Source organism: Amblyomma maculatum, chromosome 11 (genome assembly GCF_055883805.1).
Source record: "Amblyomma maculatum isolate TAMU_Amacu chromosome 11, ASM5588380v1, whole genome shotgun sequence".
Lineage (NCBI taxonomy): Eukaryota > Metazoa > Arthropoda > Arachnida > Ixodida > Ixodidae > Amblyomma > Amblyomma maculatum.
In genome coordinates, this window is record NC_139354.1 from 153,117,227 (window position 1) to 153,134,796 (window position 17,570).

A 17,570-nucleotide genomic window follows, 5' to 3' on the forward strand; every position below is an offset into this window, starting at 1 on the left:
TCACAGGAAAATAAAAAGAAACGTGTCGCCTATTAGGGAGGGAGAAAGGGGTTGGTGGAAGGCACGCAGCGCCGTGAAAAGAGCGACCGCGAATGTGAATAAAGGTTCAGAATGTTCGTGCGGCACGGCAAACGCACGACGAAGAAAGCAGGCAGCTAAAGACGAAGAAAAATGGAGATATTAAAAACAATAAAAAAAAAAAGGAAACAACCGAGCATAAGAACCAAATGAAGGCCCGGGAAGAGGAAAGCAGTGCACAAACAGGCTGCAATCGAACGCGTATAAAGATATAAGCGTTGAAATTTAAGAGACAACAATTCGTGAAACTGTACACTAATCTAAGAACACACCATTTTCTTTTCTCTCCATAAGCTGAAACATTGTTGTAACGGGTAGCTTTATAAATACCCAGAGATGTGCGCTATACTTAAAACATTTAATCTCAATGCGTTATATTTTAACAATGACCTAATTGTTCCAGAAAATGTTTCCATTCTAGGGTGCGCAAGCCACCGGTAATATGCAAGTCATTGCCTCCAGAAGATCGCTCTAGTCCTGTTTTATGTACATACAAAATAAAAAACAAATGAATAGCTTTGAAAAAGAAATGACGGAAAATAGAGGACGCAGAGGCTATAGGGTACGCTTAATTCGCTTTCGCTAGATCATCCTTCTGCGAAAGAGAGGTTGTGAGGCCGGCACGGTTTCTCACCACGAACAAAAATAGCGCCAGAGGTTCGAAACTAGGTCGCACTTTACTCAAACATTTGGCTCGGATGCACGGTCCTTTTCGACTGCTTTGCGCTTCAGATTTTGCAAACTTCCTGTAAAATGTGAAGGTTCAAAACGTTTACCTACTTGGAGCTCCAGAAAAGCTCCCACTCCATGAAATTTAATGTATTTTTGTGGCTTCGCTCTTTGCGAAGTAAGCGAATCACGACAAGAGTTCCCAAAGGGAAAATAATTAAATTCCCTTGGAAGTATTTCACGTGTAATATCAACCTTGTTAACAATTATAGTCTGGTTAGTACTGCAAAGAGCATCCGCGGCAAGTAGCCCGATTATATATAGTCTGGTAAGCAGTAGTTGCAAGTATATCCAGTCGATTACTCATATTTCCATACCACACACTCAAAGAATAAACACGCATTATGCCCGCATTTGATTTCGGCATTATATTAATTGCTTGCGTATTAGGTGCTCGTCATCTTTTTCGCATTTTTCCGCTTTCTCTCGGTGCGCGCCAAGAACTGCATCATACCTGCCAATTCGATGCGCAATTATCAGTGCTTTTATTTTTGTTTGTTTGTTCTGTACCATTTGATGCCAGTAAAGCGTCCGCACTCAAGTGCCCACTATGAACGTATTACGTATGTGACGGGTTTAATTTTTCGTATTTTAGTTGACGTAATGTCCTAGCTGTACTTGACTTTTTTTTTTTTTTCATCTAAGCAGCGGGTTCACCCTTTGGTTCAGTTCAGTTCAGGCGGTCAGTCGTGTCCGACTCTTCGTGACCCTATGGACCATGTCACGCCACGCTTTCCGGTCTCTCACTATCTTCTTAACATCACATAGCTTCATCTGCAATGCCTCGAGAATGCCATCTAACCATCGCGTTCGCTGCCTACCCCTTCTCCGGCGACCCTCAACCTTTCCCAACATCAAATCTTTCTCCAGCGACTCCTCTCTTTTCATCAGATGACCAAAGTAGCTGAGCTTTAACTTTAGAATTTGACCCTCCAATGAGCAGTCAGGGTTTATGGTCGACAATATCGACTGATTTGATCTTCTGGCAGTCCAAGGAACTCTTAGGAGTCTTCGCCAGCACCACAATTCAAACGCGTCAATTCTTCGGCGGTCAGCCTTTTTCACAGTCCAACTCTCGCATCCATACATCACAACTGGAAAGACCATAGCACGGGTTATACGGATCTTGGTTGGCAGACTAATGTCTCTGCTCTTTACTAGGCGGTCAAGGCTAACCATTGCTCTCTTTCCCAGAAGCAGGCGTCTCCTAATTTCATGGCTGCAGTCTCCTTCCGAGGTAATCTTGGCGCCCAAGAACAGAAAATCTGTCACAGCTTCCACTTCTGGTCAATTGATGCTCCAGGACTTGATAGGGCAAGACGCCATGATCTTCGTCTTTTTAATGTTCAGTTTAAGCCCAAACTTCTCACTCTCTTCTTGTACACGCATCAGAAGTCTCTTGAGTTCCACTTCACTTTCTGCCATTAAAGTGGTATCATCCGCATATCTAAGGTTGTTGATACGTTTTCCAGCAATCTTCACTCCAGCAGAAGACTCGTCCAGACCGGCCTTCCTCATGATGCACTCTGCATATAGGTTAAATAGGCAGGGCGACAGTATGCAGCCTTGCCTCACCCCTTTCTCAATCGGAAACCAATCAGTAAGACCATGCCCAGTTCTGACTGTGGCCTCTTGCCCTTCATAAAGGTTCCTGAGGAGACAGATGAGGTGAATTGGAACTCCCATCTCTTGGAGAGCTTGCCACAATCTGCTGTGATCTACGCAGTCAAACGCTTTCGCATAATCAATAAAGCAGAATTAAATGGGTTTCTGGAACTCTCTTGCTTTTTCCATGATCCAGCGAAGGTTGGCAATTTGGTCTCTAGTTCCTCTGCCCTTGCGAAACCCAGCTTGCACGTCCGGAAGCTCCCGATCCACATACTGCTGCAGCCTACCTTGCAGGATTTTTAACATCACCTTGCTAGCATGCGAAATAAGCGCGATCGTGCGGTAGTTGGAACAATCTTTGGCACTGCCTTTCTTTGGAATGGGCATGTAAACTGACCTCCTCCAATCCTGTGGCCACTGCAGGGTTGTCCAAATCTTTTGACATAATGTATGCAGTGTGTTAACAGCGTCGTGGTTGAGGTTTTGAAGCAACTAAGCTGGAATACAATCAATTCCGCTAGCTTTGTTCTTAGCAAGGCTGGCTAAGGCCCACTCAACTTCACTCTTCAGGATGCCCGGCTCGAGATCAGTAATCACAACCGTCCTATGTTGGGTTTGCACATCCGGGTCCTTCTTGTACAGTTCTTCTGTGTATTCCTGCCACCTCTTCTTTATCTCTGAGGCTTCAGTGAGGTCCTTGCCTCGTTTGTCCTTTATCACGCCCAGCTTAGCACAGAAGCTTCCTTTGATATCTTTGATTGCCTTATACAGAGCTCTTGTGTTCCTTAATTGGCTGTTGTCCTCAACTGCTTGACACTGTATGTTCAGGAAGGCATTCTTATCTCTCCTTGCTATTTTCTGAAAATCCGCATTGAGAACCTTGTATCTTTCTCTTTCCCCCATACCTTTTGCCATCCTCCTTTCCTCAGCTATTTGCAAAGCCTCTTCAGATAACCAGTTTGCTTTTTTGCATTTCTTTTGCTTTGGAACTACCTTAGTAGCAACTTCTTGTATTATATCACGAACATCAGTCCACATCTCTTCGGGCTCTTTGTCTTCTAGATCTAATTCTTGAAATCGATTCCTCACTTCCACAGCATATTCTAATGGAATCTGATCCAGTGGCACGCAAACAAATGTCCGCGATATACGTAATTGTTAATCACGAAGAAAGAATAAACGCTTGAGTCGCGTATACCTTGTTTATTATTTTTTTTGCCGGTAAATACCACAGTGCTTTAAATTAGTACGGTAGTGAATAAATGTGTTTTGCTCGCACTCTGTATTTGTAATTTCTATAAGCGGTGATTAGGGCACTTAAAGAGCACCGATTAAAGAGATATATTATTACTGGTGATTTAAGATAAACGTTGTTATGTATTAATAAGCGCAAGCTGAAAATGTAAGCGGGTGTTCGTGAATAAGGTGTGTAAAAAATAGGTGTTCCTAAAGAGGCCTTACGAAGCACAAGCTAATTGATTCGCATGTACACTGTTTTTCTCCGCGTGTTAATACCACTCCTGGGCAGCAGCCTTTATTCCCTTACGGGAAGAACGAATGCAAAACACCACGCTTCATTGCGAACATTAAGTACAAATTGCTCATCTGGACGATATGTAACTGTCTGCAGGCAGAAATGTTGAGAGTTTCAGATAGCGATTCAAACATCGCGGGCTGCTCCGAAGGACTACCCAAGCGTGCACGATGTCACGATGTCTCCCGATAGACGTAAAAGAATGGCAGGGATAAGTTTAAGCACCTGGAATAAGTAGTAGTGGTTGATTTATTTTTTTAAATAATCAAAAAGAAGGAAAAGAGTATTGCCGGCCGCGGCAACTGCTATCTAAAAAACTGAAGCACTTGAGCTGCGGCCGGCGGGAAGGAAAAGGGGATAGGGAGAGGATAGCGAGGGGAAGTAGAGAGGGGAGCGATAGGAAGAAAGGACAGGGGGAGCTTTGTACATTATTTACAAAGTAAAGGCGGTCAACGAGTTCGCATCGCTCGCGCGCAAGTGTCCGAGCACTGTCCACAAATGCCTGCGCGCGAGCGGCCCCTGCAATTGTTTACAAAATATATACACATATATATGTAATACCATTGATCTCTTTATTATTTATCACACTAATTGCGTAGCGTCTGAAAATAGCTCCAAAGAGAACCGCGACCCTTATCTTTACCGCCACTATCCCCGCGGCCGCTACGCGCCGAGCGGCGAACGTGGCACCCCTGTTGCACGTCGCGCCCTCTCGCGGGAGTCGGTTCTTGTCATCGCAAAAGCGGCCCGCTCTCCGGCGCCGGTCGTCACACTGCCCAATATTCTAGAGCACTATACCTCCGTCATCGCAAAAGCGGCTCCCCGCTCCCATGCATTTCGCGGCGCGGTCGACACACTGCCCAATCTTCTAGAGCACTATAACCCGACTTTAAGGTATGCCGTTTTCATGGCTTAAGTTGAGACTATTTCTGCGGGCAACACTGAGTTTCTGACGTCACAAACAGTATACCGGCCTTACTGTCCACTTCCCGCGTGATTATGAAATTGTGAGGCTTATATTGAACTACCTCACATTTTATGCTGTGCGTCATGATTTTCATGCTTTATTTTCACCATCCGACGCACGTACGAGTGTTTTTATAATACCGAGTGGGACGTCACCATTTCGTCAACTGGGACGTCGTTTTTGGCACTGAAGCAGTTTCGGTTCCGATTTGCTGTTTTTCCTTTTTAAAAATACTTTTAATTGGAATTTCGAAAAACGGTATCTTGTGTTGCAGTCAGGACGTGCCGAGGAATGTAATTCAACCAAAAACGTAAAATGATGAAAAACCACCGGAGTTGCCTTTTAAACCACACAAACCAAACCAACACAACTGCGCTATAAAGGCTTTCGCCTCATCGCACTTTAGTGGTCCAAGGTGCCCTCTAGAATTTTTATAATCCGCGCGTAGGATCACTGAACGGAGCAGAAAGAGCGAGATTTGGTGTGCTGTAGATGGGATAGTCGCTGTTTCGCAGAACCGCGTAAGATAATCGGTGCAAACAACAATCCAGCGGTTGCCAAAGCAAGACTTCGGAAATATACCCAACAGGTCGATGCCGACTTGCTCAAACGGCATGCAGGGAGGTGACACAGGGTGAAACAGCCCAGCGAGGGCAAATGTAGGGTGTTTGTGGCGCTGGCATTGTGTGCAACTGGCCACATAATGCTCGATAAATGCCAATAAAAGCGTTCCTGTGCACGGCGGAGCATCCGAGCTGATCCCGCGTGATCGGCTCGGATGCTCCGCCGTGGTATCGTCACGTGGGATCGTCATGCAGCACGCGCAAAACAGACTAACAGAGGGTTTGGGAACTACACGTGGTAAATGTGGGCCCACTGAAGAATGCTACTTTTTCCACAGGATATCATCAGTTACTCAGAACCGGCCGGCACATCGACGGGTCAGCGGGGCGATGTAGAGAGTCGTGAAGCCCTGATCGCTTTGCTGTTCCGATTTAAACACTTGAAGGTCCGAAAACTCTGTAACCACAACCTGGATGTAATCGTTGAAGGTGTCCGCGTCGTACTCAGGTGTAGCTAGAGGAAGACGTGGTAGACAGTCTGCGTTGGCCTGACGTCGGCCGCTCTTATACACCACCTCGAAAGTGTATTCCTGGAGGCGAAGGACCCATCGCACTAGACGACCATTGGCACGACCGCTTGATCTCCCTTGGGAGCGGCCCGCCGAAAGCGCCTCGTGGGCTGTGATTGCGGAAGTGTCAGTTTGAACCACCAAGGCGGCCGTGGCGCTGGGTGTCGGTGAAGGATAAAGCCCGTGAAGGACAGAGCACGGCCGATCTCGAGGGAGAGCTCGCTTCTCTTTTCTTACGGCTTCTCCAATGGGGTCTGTTTCCACCGCCCCACTGCTGCTCCTCCGCTACAGCCGTTCACGCGCAAGGGGAAACGCGCACTCGCTTTTAGCTTCGCCCGCGTCGGTTGCAACCGGCAGGTCCTGACATTTCGCCCCTTATGGTTTATACAAAGGCCGTAATCAGCATCGAACATTTATCGTGTACGAGGAATAAAATACAGTCAACAATCCGCTTATGCGCGCCTTCGCCTATGCGGCCGTACACGGTCGAATGAAAGCTTCGGGTACACTTCAACATTTTTTACCCCTAAGTTTTGTACAAAAATAAATTTACCAGGCTATGCAATGTGCCTTTGAATGTTTTAAAGGGCCCATGAAAAGCTTGAAGCCGTGCTTAAGAAAGGCGCACGAGCGGTCGGCGTGCCTTCACTAGTCAGCAAAGCGCAAAAAAATTTTAGGCTAACATCTTTAATAGCGCAGATATTCCATATTAAAAATGACGCTCCTCCTCTCCCGTCACTGTAGCCCTCAACTCATACACGCCGATGCGCCGGCCAAAAAAAAAAAAGAAAATGTCCGGGCCGACGCCCCGCCCATAATGCGTCACGAAGTGACGCCACCGACTCTCGGTTTGTTTACTTCCGGTAGTGCTCCGATTTCTTCCCCTTCGTGTTTGCGGCGGTTCGCGTGTCGGTCGCCATGGATCGCATGGATCCCGAGCTCGAAGCGAGGCCTGCGTGAAGCCGCTGCCGAGCTGGACTTTGATCCATATGATTATACTCCGTTTCGTGATCCGCTAGACAGCGACGACAGCAGCACGCCATCGACTGGCCCTTCTGAACCACCCGCTGGCAACGGAGACGACGGCCTACCATGGTGCGTTCCGTGGCGCACTCGCCACTGCACATAAGTTATTACAACTTTCTTACTTCACGAAATGCCGTTTCGTGTTTGCTTCGCGGCCTTTTCACATTTTACTTATGCGCAGGTGCCGCTGCGAAAGCATGCCCACACCTGAAGAAGATGTGTGCTGCCGCAGCATGCCGGAGGTGCTGGTGGTGTGCCGGCAGGACGGCGGCTGCATTACGATCCACCCAGCGTTCCAAAGCGTGTGCCTAACGCCCGAAGTCCTTCGGGCTGTGCACATTGCACTAGAGGAGGAGGGAGCGAACATCGATGGAGACGGAGATGTAAACAAGCAGGTAGTGCGGAAGCGTCAGGTGACAGATTCGCATTATTTTTTTTTTTTTTGTGTGTATGATCCGTTTACTGTAAAGCGTGGTATTTTCAGGCAGCACCGCTTCATAGCCTACCGCTTGTTTACCATGTGGATTTGGGGCAAGCTGGGCGAAGGCAACAGGGTGGTCCTGCCAGCCTGCGTCGTTTGCCGGGTTCGGCGTGAATTGCCGTCGGCGAGCTACGTGGGATTCAGGCACCCTCCCCTTTAATCTCAGGTGATTGTCGCTTCACTGCATGCTGTATTCTAAACTTTATCACGTGTGCCAGGCGCACTGCTTCGAGTGGTGCATGGAAGTGCGTTTATTTTTAAGGTGGAAAAATAGAGAATGCTATTTTATGAACGCCAAGTTATGCACTGCGTCAAGTGTCTATTTTGTGGCACTGTTTAAGAACAGACATCTCAGTGCCAGAACTTGTAGATATCTAAGCAAGAAAGGTGTAGAACTGATAGTAAGTGAAATATAAAGCCTGGGAAGAAAATTCAAATCCTAGTAAAAAAAAGATACACATCCAAAAACAATCCAGAATGGAGGACAATGCTGAGCATCGCCAAGTCTGCTTGAGCACATGCTTCCAAGCATCTACCATAAACATTCATTTATTTGGAATGGAATTTTATAGAAAAAAAAAATTAAACTCGAAACACAGAATGCTTGTGCCGAGGCAGCACAAGCATTCTGTGTTTTGATTGATACCGAGTGTGTGAGTGCTCAATACTGACACAATGAAATGAGTGCTTGAAGGTTTGTTTATTAATACTCCTAGCCGTGAATACATGGCAACAGATCGCAGAATACATCCATTCCAGCAGTGGAGTAATACAGGTGAAGCACAGATCAAACCACAACTCTTGTTCCTGCATTTGCTGATCTGAATTATTAATTTGAATTTATTTACAGTCTAATATGCTTGCAGAGTGTTACATTTCTTATCTCCAAGCTGCAGTAATAGCTGGTCCCTTTCAGGTGTGTTTGCCAAAGTGTAGGGCCAGCACTGCATATTTTCAAAACGTTGTGCAGGTTCAACCGTCCTTGAACCAAATTTCATGAGCGTTAGCCATTGGCAGCAGTCACAGTTGCTGCTGCCACTTCGATCTTGGCTCGCTTGCACTCTTGCTCAGCTTTTTGGCAATGGGCTAGTCTGGCTTCTCTTTGTTCAATGGTCTCGGCAGGCTGTCTGGCATGGTTGCAACCTCCGTCTATAGTGAGGTGGCGTATGTGCATGGTGTATTTCCGTAAGTTTAATGAAGGAGAAGGAGTAGATGAAACATTAAGACGATGATCATTGTAGCGCACGAAAATGTCTTGCAATTAGAAATTGATAGAGGCGATGTTTACTGTACAGTGCGAGAGGGTGTTGTAGTTTTACTATGAGGTGTGATAGGTTGTGGCAATAGCATAGTGCTCTCATGTCTAAGCTATAAAGATGACATTGTTTGCTGCACAGCGTGAGAGTTCAAAGTCAACATTGCATTCACTTTGAGGTTTGTGCACGGGAGAAGTAGAGCGAATGCTCTAAAAGCCTTATATTAGCTGTCTCGGCTATCACCAGCTGTCATGCCTGGACATAATCCCCTATTTCTTGATTATCAGCTGTATCTAACTGTGCATTACATCGCTCTCCTTTCACAGTGAATATATGTACACAAATTCTGCCAGCTAAGGTAGCCACTGCTTCTCATTTTGTGGCCTGTACCGCAGGAATCACTTAGTTGGGCTGGGAGACCTTGTCATTGCCTGTTCTAATATTGATCCCTCTGGCATTTTATAGAGCGAGGAGCTTCTTTCATGATTCATTCATTTGGCACTGTTGATAAGGATGTTTTTAACTTGTTCTCTTGCAATTTCTGGGGCCTGAACTTTGTCGACAGCTTGGCTTGTTATCTTGCTTCCTTGAGATCTGTGAATATGTTTCTAGTTTTTACTGTCGCTTTTCTATCCGCATATCTCCTCTTCTGTGGCTTCTTTTCATGGTCGCTTTTTCCAGTGTTGGTGTTTACATTTTATTCATCTGTGCAGGATAGTCAAAGGAAAACGAAAGGCAGTATAGAACAGAGCACCAGATAGAAGGAACAGAACTGAAGAATTTACAGCTTTGCAGAAAAAGACCACGATGAAATTTGCAAGGAGAGAAGAAGGGAGCACTTATCCAAGGGGAAGAGGTCACCTGCCTTGGGGCAGAGCATTCCGACCAGTTACGTGGGTGTGTGATGGTGGGCTGTCGGCTTTGACGGTTCCAAGCGGCCTCCACTGGCTTCTGCTTTGGTTATGTGGGCTGAGGCATTCCCCGTCTACGGTACGAGCAATGCACTTTGCAACACACTCTCATGCTGTGCAGTAAGCATCATTCTCTTCATCTAGTTCAAACTACAACATACTGTTCAGCTGTGCGGCAAACATTGTGATCTTCATGAAGTACCATCTGCACCACTCCTTCATTTAACCTGGGTAAATATGGCATACACGTACGCCATCTGGATGAGTGCGGCCGAGGTTTGCTAGCGTAATGTCGGACCAATTTAAGCAGTGTGACATAATTCGCAGTGCTTTCACATTACTGCACCTAAGCAGAATTGAGTGCACTCATGCAATTTCTTTGGGGGGGGGGGGGGGGAGCAGTTCTTTTCACTGAACTAGAGTGTGCAGGTTGTGCCACAAATTTTTCTCAAAGTTGGCAAATCCCATGAATCCTTGCAGCTCATTGACCTTTTTGTAATTTTTTAGCATATGTAATACCTTTCCTGCAGTTTTGGTCTGTTCTATATTGTCACAAACCCCGCCTTAACGATTAACAGAGGCGCGGGATCCCCTTTACGGTTACCCGTCGTCCCTCTATGAGGTTTGAGAACACAGTTAAAAGATAGGCCGGTCGACCAGTGAAGTGCGTGTGTTGGTGTGTGATCAAGGAATAAATTTATGCGTCACTTTTTTAACACACAATGGGAACATATATAGGTAGTAGTCCAAATTACACTGCATAAAAAAATTAATAAAACACCAGGACATGATAGTAATAAAAAACGACTCAATAAATGACAAGAGAAAAAACCGACAATGAACAAACGCTGCGGTAAAGAAGACTATAAAATAACAAAACAAGTATTCCAGAGATAGTAAGTAAGGGCGAGAGTTACACAAAAACACAGCGTAAAATACTAAGCCAGGTCAAGGTTTAAACAAAGGCAAAACGAATATTCAATTAACAAAATACTAAGCCAGGTCAAAGTTTAAACAAAGGCAAAAAGAATATTAATTAACCGACAGTCTGTAGCAAAACGGATTCTCACAGCCTTCTTATCTAATGAGGTATCGTAATCGCAAAGTTGGTCGGTAGCGGCGGCCGTACAGGGAGTGGGGACGACAAGTTGGTCGTGGGCTCGGTGAAAAAAACAAGACACTTTCCTGGAGCAAGCAGCCACGAGAGTAAACTTTTTTGTATAGCAGGCCATCACATAGGCATAGGCAAAACTGGCTGTTCGAGGTTGGGCCTTGAGCAGCAGCTAAGAACGACTCCAGATGCTGATCGGTGTGTTCCTCGGTTGAAAAGGTATGAGTATTTGGAAATCTCTGAGATAAAGCAGTGACGTAATGATCAAAGTTGTCCGCGTCGCATTCCGTCGTGGCAGGTGGCAACCAGGAAAGGCAGTCTCCATCTGCGTGCCGTCGGCCACTTTTGTATGAAATGCTGTAGTCGTATTCTTGCAAGCGAAGTGCCCAGCGGGCTAGGCGACTAGACGGATCACAGAGATTGAGTAGCCAGCATAGGGAATGGTGATCGGTTACTACTACGAAAGGCTCTCCGTACAGGTAGCAGCGAAACCGCTGCACAGTGAAAACAACCGCGAGACATTCCTGCTCGGTGATAGTGTAGTTGTGCTCAGTCTTGCTTAGAGTCCGACTGGCATAAGCAATCACATGTTCACAGTCGTCATAGCTCTAAACGAGGACAGCACTGAGGCCTATGCCACTTGCGTCCGTGTGCACTGAAGTTGGAGCAAAAGGGTTGAAATGCCGTAAGATAGGATGTGATGTTAGGAGGAACCTCAGTTGTCGGAAAGGACTAGTCGCATTACCTCACCGACTTCAACTTGTGCAGTGTGCAAAATGGCTCCATTCTGCACAGCTAGTACACTGCAAGTCATGTACTTTGCGCTGTAGCCTGGCGAGTCACAGCGATCATCCCCTGCCAGGTCTGTTGTTGTCCCTACAAGCTCACTAGCAAGTTCTGCTTGCCTTTGCTGAAAAAGCTGCAAAGAAGGAGATGTTCAATTTAGAGGCTACAAACTTGCAGTCATGTGGTTGCCTTAATGCATATTAGGATGAGGGGGGCAGGTTTCAAATGCTGCATTGCTTTTCACTTTTCTCACAGCACATTTACTAAAAAAATTGCAAAAATTATGCCTTCAGTACTAGAGCATGCAGCTGGTCTATTAAACATGTAGCCAAAGGCAACAGAGATGTGCAGTAGCAGGTGCATTGCACTGCAATGCCTCCGCTGTTGCATATATGCTGCATTTTATATGTTTTATATGTTGCATTGTAGCTTCAAGTTGTTGTCATGAAAGGATGCGACATCTAGTTATCGAGTTAATGACATATACTTTGACTTGAATGTTGTATGAGAGATATCCTTATTGTCACACCTCATTTCTGGCAGGTAGCAAGTATGCCCGTTGGTAGTTGTAGTTGGTCCTCTCTGTGATGCCTTGCACCCCAATGGATTGCAGGAACCGAAGAACTGAAGCTATACCGCAGCCAGAGAACAAGATGCCTGCAGCCAGGAGGACATTTCTTGCTGCCTTTCCTTCAACCAGTGGTTGGCTTTTCCAGAGGAAAGAATGCTGCAGTGAGCATGTCCCCTTCACAGTCACAAGGCTTCCCGCTATGCTAAAGTAAAGGGTTCTTGTTTGCCCGCACATTGTTCAGGTCTCAAGAAGCTGCCGCAGGCAACCCTCGAACACAAGGAATTTTCGCTCTTTGTAGAGGGGTTCCTCAATCGCTGACTGGGCCATTTCATCCTGATGGTCGCTGAAAAAGAAGTGCAGTGATGTCAGCGATTGGTGCCATGTGATTGTTAATATTATGAACTAATACGTAGTAGCCGTGGATATTCATCTCGGAATGTCTTGGCTGTAAAATGTGCTAAATAAAGCTGCTGTCAAAGTTTATAGTAGGTATGCATTTTTTTTTTTTCATTCTATCAACAGGGAACAGAAAAATGCCATGGCAAATTAGGTACACTTTAGGGCTACGCAACCTATATTTTTTTCACAACAGAATCAAATATCCTTGTGCATCTTAGTGACTTGTTCAAATATTTGTGCAAAATTAAACTTCAAAGTGCATGTGATGGCTCCGTAGTAGCTCTAAAGACAGCACTAATGTACACTAGGCAGACACAGCATGACCATATTATGTAAGGAAAAATTGCCCTTTTGCTACCTGACGCAACTGTGAATATCCTAACACCACGTCCGAGATTAGTGGTGTGCAAGGTATGTATGAGTCATGGTCTCTATAGACTCATCAAGGCAATATTTGTTGACCCATTGTGAGTATTACCACATCCTTAATCATGTCAAGCCATGCATGAGAGTTATGAACGCTATCATTCGAATGGACTGTGTCACAGGGAGGGTATATTTGCAGGTTTGAATGAGTGAATATGTGACACATAGGTGACGTATTTCGTTAAGTTTTCTTTTTTTTTTTTGCCTAATGAACAGTGCTTAAATGACAAATTTTCTTGCCTGGCATAGCCAGCAAATGCACAAAAGTGGATGAAAGAAGTTCTGTTCTAACGAGCGGCCAGTGATAGCAGTAACTGGCCAGTGATAGCAGCCTGCCACCGACTTCTCTGGTGGCAGGCTTCTCTGTTTGAACCTTGGTGCTGACTAGATATTTAAGTACAATGGACACCTGTGTGCCTGGAAAAATTTCATATATTTAAAATTATTCGCAAGCACCCCATCTACGTTTAATGTAATCAATCATATAGCTCTTTAATACATTTTCACAACACTACAACATCTTTATTAATAATGACTTACCAACAGAATGGCACTCCCACATTGTGTTGCCACTGTATGCGTGCGAGTAGTTGAAGGCCCTGCTGGTGATGCTTCCTGCAGACAGATATTCATAATTATAATGATGGTTGCACATTTGAAATTTTTCATGCTTTCATTTTCAGGTGCTGTATAGAGTGAACTGCCCGTAACAAAATGCAAACATTGTCAACTTGCTACACATACACAAATATTCTGAAAGTGGAGAACTGATATGACTAAAAAATTTGCACAGACAAGCTGTAGTCTGTGGAGTTTCAAGAGCCCTGAAAAATTTGGAGGCATGTTAGCAGCACAAACAAAAGACGCAGTGCAGGACAATCGACTAATACACTGTTCCATGAACCAATCCAGCAGCTCATTATTTTTGAACGTCGGGTCTCCCATGTTAATCCAGTTAATATAGGTGCTCCGAGTTTCTTTTTTTGGTGCGCCAGTGCACACCAAAGCCTTGCATCATCCACTAAACAAAATTAACTATTTGAACTCCAAAATACTCTCATCTATACAGGAAGAGCTACATTTTAATTGCTTCCAGAAGGTGCCTCAAGCGATGATCGAGCTTGTGCATGGAAGCAGACATAACATTTGCACTAATTTGCCTAGCTTACTTACTCGGGCAATAGAGCCATCATATGCAATATAATACAAAGCTGTTCAGTACAGTTGAAAATTAAGCATGTATGTATGTCAAAAGACTTGCATCATCCACTGGACAAAATGAGCTATCCAAAATATTCTCACCTCTACAGGAAGAGCTGTGGTATTTGGATCACCTCCGGTAGGTGCCTGAAGCAATGGTTGAACACGTAACTAACTGCATGAAAGCATAATGACATAGCAACAGTTGTGCTAGTTTATATAGCTTCTAGCAATAGAGCCATCATATATGTGTGCAACATTATTCAAAGTTATATATGTGGCCTAAATATACATAAATATAAATATAAAAGTATATATACATTGTTATTAATACCATGATAACAGTACTAACCTGTCCAGAGGAAACCTGTGTAGTGCTGAGGTCTTTCGGGCTTCCTGGCAATGATGGTTTGCCATGCTAGGAAAAGAAAGGAAATTTGTGCATAATCAACATATTGTGTTAATGGCAGTTTTATTATTCTGCACATGAATGAGAATGAAAGGAGACAACAGTCTGCAAGTGCAAGGTCATAGGGGATACCTTCTTTTTTTTTTTTTTTATCTATATACCACATATTATTTTTCCTTCCACTTGGTATTTGATTATCTTTCTGCCTAAATCGTTACATGACTAATTCTGATCAATATCAACCACAAAAGTGTTTAAAAGAAACCTACATTTACCTTGGACTCGACTGTTGGCTCATTTCATTAATTGTATCATAACGAGCCAATTTCCCCTTCAATTTTCCACTTCATGAATGAGAAAGACATGCATATACAGGTGTTAAAAGGCAAAGATCAAGAGTAGACTAAACGCACTGTAAAATAAGCATATCTTTAGGTGGATGGGGGGGGGGGGGGGATGCAGTTGGTCTGTATTGTTATTAGTGTGCTGGTATTTTTTTTATTACAAGTCAGGCTTGGTTTATGGGGTTCAACGCCCCAAATTCGACTCAAACGAGGCGCCGCACAGCACTGAGTGACATCGCACAGCACATGTACAGGTGAGGACGTAAGTTAATGGAGCAGCTAGGCTTTTTCAGTCAAATTAAAATAACGCCTTCCTCACTGGAGATCAGGAAATATTTGTCCGTGAAAGGGCACTTGCGTCTACTACCGGTCCACGCATACCACGACTACCAGTTTCAAATATGCACCGAGTGAAAAATGAAGAAAAAGCGTGCTCCGTTTATTTTTGTCCGCACCGGTACGCGGGCACCTTGCTTGCGCTTCCGTTAAAAAGCGGCCGCTGTGCCTTGGGCACAGCAGTCGACCACCCTAACCCACTGCACCACCCAGGCAAATTATACTGCGATTGTTGTGATCGCGTACACGTTAGTGTATGTTAATTCATGGTTTCATGTGCGCAGGTCGCCTTATCTTTCTTTTCTTTTCCTTATCCGCGCGCCGCAGGGCGAGAGCTCCCTTTCATACATTTTCAGCGCCTTAACTTGTTGTGGTCCTCCCGCAAGAGCGGTTTGCGCGCAAGGAATCTGCGCCTGCAAAACTTGCGCTAGGCTTCATGCACTTCCATGCGAGACTCCGAGCCATGCTACGCGTGTTTCCACAATAACTCGCAACCCAGAAAACTTACCATTCCAGGGAGAAACTGCGTCAGCAAAGCGTCGGACTTGAGGCGTTGACGTCTCGCGTTGAGGCCAGTTTGCTGCGCCAAACTGGGATTATGCGTCACGGGAAAAGTGGCGGCCACAAACTCTGAGCTCCTGGCGCTTGTCCGACGATGACAGCCCGACGCGTTGGAGCCAGCTTTCCCGCGTGACACCTTGCTTTGTAGGGACACGATGTCGCATTATAACATCTTTCCTGTCCTCGGCTTTACAGCCAACTACACAGCAATGGTGGTCCATTGCAGACCAGAAAAAAAGCAGCAGCAGTTGGGATCGCGAGATTTCAAGACTGACAACCGGGCAACACGTGCTTTTGCGAGCAGACGGATCTCTCTCGGCCGGAAGTGTTCCGCTTCTATCAAGATGCGCGCAGAATTCTTACCTTTCTTTAATGTACAATAATAACTAACGAATAAAATACTACTTTCAGGAAGAATAGTGCTAATTTTAAAATCTATAATTGCAAAAATTACACGTGACGTCATATGGCCATGGCCAATGATAACGCTAACCCCAATGACGTCGCATGGGCTGGGCGGCTGAAAACGCACGGTGGTGAGTCGCCCAAATCGGCTGCGAGCGGCAATTTTCCAAAATTATTTGTAAATTACAGCTAACACGCAGAGCTTTTTGAATGTGATCTCGATGCTCACTAAGACCACCTCTAAACACATGTAGCATCAAAATACGGCCGTAAATGGCGTTTCAGGGGCCCTTTAAGTAAGGGTAGCGCGACCTGACGTGAGTGCATGGTGAACTGCTGGGTGGAGATTCTGTCAACCGCTACCGTTTTCGTTTAGATCAGAAGAGGCACCGGCAAAAATTCATGGCGCGTCCCAGATTCAGAGTAACGAACAAAAATTTACTCATATATTAAAAATTTCACTTGTCTAGTGGAGTGGGCTGTTCTAGCTTCGTTCAAAACAAATCACTCGGTTGAAAGACCGAAGATGTATATGTAGTCTCGCGACTATTTTTAATCAAGGAAACGGGCATAAACTGTTAAGCAGAATCGAAAAGAGCGGCAAACATTAAAAAAAAATTGTCCTTCAGAGTTATACATTGCACTACATATTCATCAATTTATCAAAATTCGACCTGCGTCTAGAAATTCAGTCTCAAAATCTTCCTGCACGGTTTGTGCACATAAGGAGTTGGCCTCTCGGTCTTCTCTGTCACTTTCCTGGTATAATTAATTAAGAAGAATTCTGAGAAATTTTTTATATATCAAAGAAGCGGACCTAATAACATAGCTGTTGTCAGTTCCGTGCTGCCTGAATTAGGATCTTAAGTACTTCGAGAACATTTGTGTGTAGTAGCTAGTGCAGTAGCTAGTGTCCGAAGTAGCCGCACTACCCGAGGTAAGGACGTGGCAAGCTCCACTGCGAGCCAAGCAGGCAATCGTTAAAACTCGCATGACTGCCGAAGTGTCAGCCACCGTAGGTCGGACGCCGCTAACACCTACGCCCGTCGTGGCTATCAAAATCAGCACAAACTTCCTCCTGATCGCGGCGGCTATAATGGGCGCTGTAGTGGTTCTCGCCATACTCGGTGGGAGCAAGACCGGCCCTTCGGTCCAGAACGCCAACTCATTCTGTTGTCCAGACGAAGCACTCGCGGTACTCCGTGTTCTCAACCTTAGTGCCGATCCTTGCCGAGACTTCTACGCGCATGTGTATTCCAGGGCGGACGCTGGGTAATCCGAGCACCTCTCGCCCATGTTT

General features: G+C 45.3%; 2 protein-coding genes and 1 long non-coding RNA gene across 7 annotated transcripts in view; 2 read left to right on the top strand and 1 right to left on the bottom strand.

Annotated features, from left to right (window-relative positions):
* Positions 1-17,570, top strand: part of LOC146175200 (uncharacterized) — a 164,520-nt gene that overhangs the window by 131,315 nt on the left and 15,635 nt on the right. The gene's annotated exons all lie outside the window — the stretch shown is intronic.
* On the top strand, positions 6,833-12,673 carry LOC146175201 (uncharacterized). 5 transcript variants are annotated; one of them, XM_084584639.1, is made up of 5 exons: positions 6,833-7,143; positions 7,256-7,487; positions 7,559-7,721; positions 9,525-9,953; positions 12,233-12,673. In XM_084584639.1, the coding sequence occupies exons 1-3, from the start codon at positions 6,866-6,868 to the stop codon at positions 7,667-7,669; spliced, it is 621 nt and encodes a 206-aa protein (XP_084440765.1). In that variant the 5' UTR covers positions 6,833-6,865; the 3' UTR covers positions 7,670-7,721; positions 9,525-9,953; positions 12,233-12,673. The 5 variants fall into 5 exon arrangements, 4 of the variants coding, with proteins under 4 accessions (XP_084440765.1, XP_084440767.1, XP_084440764.1 ...); XM_084584641.1 differs by having other exon boundaries at positions 7,256-7,469; XM_084584638.1 differs by having other exon boundaries at positions 7,256-7,469; positions 7,563-7,721.
* LOC146175202 (uncharacterized) lies at positions 13,567-16,549 on the bottom strand. Its single transcript, XR_014701884.1, has 4 exons — positions 15,813-16,549; positions 14,568-14,633; positions 14,318-14,390; positions 13,567-13,630 (listed from the first exon to the last, which is right to left on the bottom strand). It is a non-coding gene; the product is annotated as an uncharacterized LOC146175202 (long non-coding RNA).